At 50.4% G+C, this 3169-nt stretch overlaps 1 protein-coding gene across 1 annotated transcript in view; it reads left to right on the top strand.

The window, feature by feature from the left end:
• Positions 1-441: 441 nt before the first annotated feature.
• The window catches only part of LOC119319120, a 22331-nt gene continuing 19603 nt past the window's right edge, over positions 442-3169 (top strand). The window contains exon 1 of the mRNA XM_037593614.1: positions 442-600. Coding sequence (XP_037449511.1) covers positions 505-600 — 96 coding nt within the window. The 5' untranslated portion in view covers positions 442-504. The remainder of the gene's footprint in view (positions 601-3169) is intronic.

Below are 3169 nucleotides of genomic sequence, written 5' to 3'. Positions count from 1 at the left end.
TACGTCTGCAACTGCGGCGCGATGAAGATGGGCGGCGTCGGCTGCCACTGCGGCTCTTACCTACTATCCAAAAGGGAGAAACTAAATACGCCACAAGAGGAGATGGTGATGTACAAGATCTCTAAGATAGGGCACGAATTACCCGTGTTTGTGCAGAAGATGACGAAAAATGATATACTGAATCCAAACCTGGTGAGTTCATAACTTCAGATACCATGCGCAATATGTATAAAGCTCACAAATTTAGAACAATTTTTTCCTGAATTAATCGTCGGCCTGATACCCGATCTCCATCCTGGCGCGCTCTTTTCTGAACAGTATTTTTGCAAGGCATATGTTTCGAGGTGTCTCCCGCGCCAACAAGAGGGCAACCAAATAATACCTCTCAAAGTTTTGCTGGAAGGTATGAAGATGGACACGAAGCTGGTCTTCACGAAATATTCCCATGGGACGTGGCCTACTATATATCGAGAAGACTGGAAGAAATTGATCGAAGATGCCGGGATGAAGGCCGGAGACATCTGCCTCTTCCAAGTTGTAGACAGGAGCAGCAGCGGGCTCAAGATGATGGTCCATATGATCCGCACGTCGGAAATGCTGGTAATAGCCTTAGTCTTGGAGGGTCGTATAGACCATTTTTTCTTGTGCATGTGCGACATTTTGCCTTTTAGTAGAATTCATATATATATATATATATATATATATATATATATATATATATATATATATATATATATACATATATATATATATATTACATTGTGCCTCACTCAATTCATTCTGCTAGCATTACATGCCTCTTACTGTCTATCTATATATATATACACTTTTTCTTCGGTACAACCCCCTAGACACATCAACGATTCAGATCGTCTTATACCCCTTCATGTAAAAACTTAAAAAAGGGTAGGATGGTCATTCCCCATCACCCTCCCCCCAGCCCCGCTCCCGCGACGTACCCGCGCGCGAGGCGACGGCTTTTTTTTACACTCGCGCAAAGACGGTGTATTTTTGTACAGTGGGGCGACGCCTTTTTTTTACACTCGCGCAAGGACGGCGTATTTTTGTACAGTGGGGCGACGTACGTACGCGCCCGTCGGTGGTCAAACAATGTCGGTGGTCAATCCGCGACGCGTCGCCCGTGGAAAACGCGTCGTGGCGCGTGGATAGCGGCCTCGCCGTCCCGTCCCGTCCGTCCCCTCGACTGCCGCAACGCCGCCCTCGACTGCCGTCCCGCCGCCTGCTGCCCCGTCGTATCCCGTGCGCATCAATGCCGTCGACCCACCCGCCCGTCGCCATTACTGCCCGTCCGCCCGCCGCCCCCGCCGTCTGCCGTATAAAAACCACCCCCGTCCGCCCGTCGCCGCTCACACCATTCCTTCCCCGACCCGTCGTCACATCCACCTCTGAAAAGCTCGCCGGCGAGATGTCGTTCCACCGCGGCAGCAGCTCCGGCACCGGCGGCGGCGACGGACCGAGCGCGTGGCCGTCGAGCCTGAGCACGCCGGAGACAGAGGAGCTGTACCGGTTTGGGCTCCTCGTGCCGCCGGGTTGCCGTCTGCCGCACGACTGGAAGCTCGACAAGGACGGCTACCCGAGGCGCGGGCCCGGCGCCACCGCGGAGGAGAAGCGGACCGGCGCCCGCAACAACATCGCCGGCCGTCACACGTTCTGGGACGGCAAAGACTACGCCGCCGTCATTCGCGCGTGCCGGCTCGCGGAGTCCGACGGCATGGCAGACCTCGTCCCGCACCCCCGTCCAGAAGCACGCGGCCGTCGGGCCCCTCCACCACCTGCGCCGGCGACCGCCGATCCCCCCGCCCCGCCGGAGGTGGAACTGCCGCCGGAGCAGTTGGTTCTTCGGGAGGACGGCGATCCCGACGATACGACGGATTACCTCGTCGCCCTGCGGGCGTCGGTGGCTGCAGCGGCAGCTGCAGAGGCGGCGGCGGCTGCGAGGGAGGCTGCCGAGCAGGCGGCAGCGATCCAGGCAGCGGCGATTCCGCCGGTGGTCCCGCAGGCGGAGGCGGCAGAGTCGTCGAACGGAGACGACATCGACTGGGAGCGGCTAGCCCAGGTCAGCGACGACGACGACGACGACGACGACGACGCCGGCGGCGGTGACGGCGGTGACGGTGCGGTCATCGATCTGTTGGGTAGCGACGACGAGGAGGAGTAGTTTTTTTTAAATGTTCTAAGTATGAACTATGAATCGTTTATGTTCGGATGAACTCGTTTCGTTTCCGTAGTGTTTAATGGACTATGTAAAATATATCTATGTTCAATCAAGTTTGTTCGAATGTTGTTTTAATTTGTCTTCAAAGTTTGTTCAAAAAATTAGCAAAATATTGAACGCTTATTTTGACAAAAAATTGAAAATTTTCCGACCCATGCATAAAAATGTTCACAATATATTTAAAAAATTTCCATCGAATATACATAGCACAAAATAAGGTATGCAATCATCTAAAAATTGTAGCAAAAAAATCATGAAAACACATAAAATATAAAAGAAAACTGAATAAAAAGTCAAAAATATTTCTAAATGTTTATAAAGTGTTTTAGAAATGTTCACATGTTGTTAAAATATGTGCATATAGTAAAGCCCGGTGGATGAAAAAAATGAAAATTAAGAAATAAAAAATTTAATAAATTAAAAAATAATCAAAAAGGTGAGATATTTTAATTCGTTAATTAAAATTTTCTGAAATATTTTTAAATCCATTAACATTTATGAATCCGAGAATTTTTAAATTCATTAACATTATCTGAAATAGTTTTAAATTCATTAACATTTATGAATTTTCTGGAAACGCGAGACGTGACAAAATTTTAGGGGTTTTTGGCCCGGAAAATCGTAGAAAATTCATACGGACTCGAAGCGCGGCAAATTTTTGCGTGCGTGCCCTGCATGGTCACTGTGGCCCGTGAAAAAAAATTGAGCACGTTTGGCGGATGCGAAGCGGAGACGTGCGACCGAGGGTCCCCTCCGGCCATACCGCAACCACCCCCTTCCACAGCAAGTACCTGAGCGGTTTCACGGAATGCACCCAACTTTTGGCAGCGCGTGTGGGGCCCCATCCGGGCACCCCACAGCCAAAATGAACGAAATCCGACAATGAACGCAAGTTGCGTCACGTCCGGGCAGTATTTTAGGGGTTTTCGGCCC

This window comes from Triticum dicoccoides, chromosome 6A, assembly GCF_002162155.2.
Source record: "Triticum dicoccoides isolate Atlit2015 ecotype Zavitan chromosome 6A, WEW_v2.0, whole genome shotgun sequence".
Taxonomy (NCBI): domain Eukaryota; kingdom Viridiplantae; phylum Streptophyta; class Magnoliopsida; order Poales; family Poaceae; genus Triticum; species Triticum dicoccoides.
The sequence above is the reverse complement of the archived record's forward strand: the minus strand, read 5'-3'. Positions and strand labels throughout refer to the sequence as shown.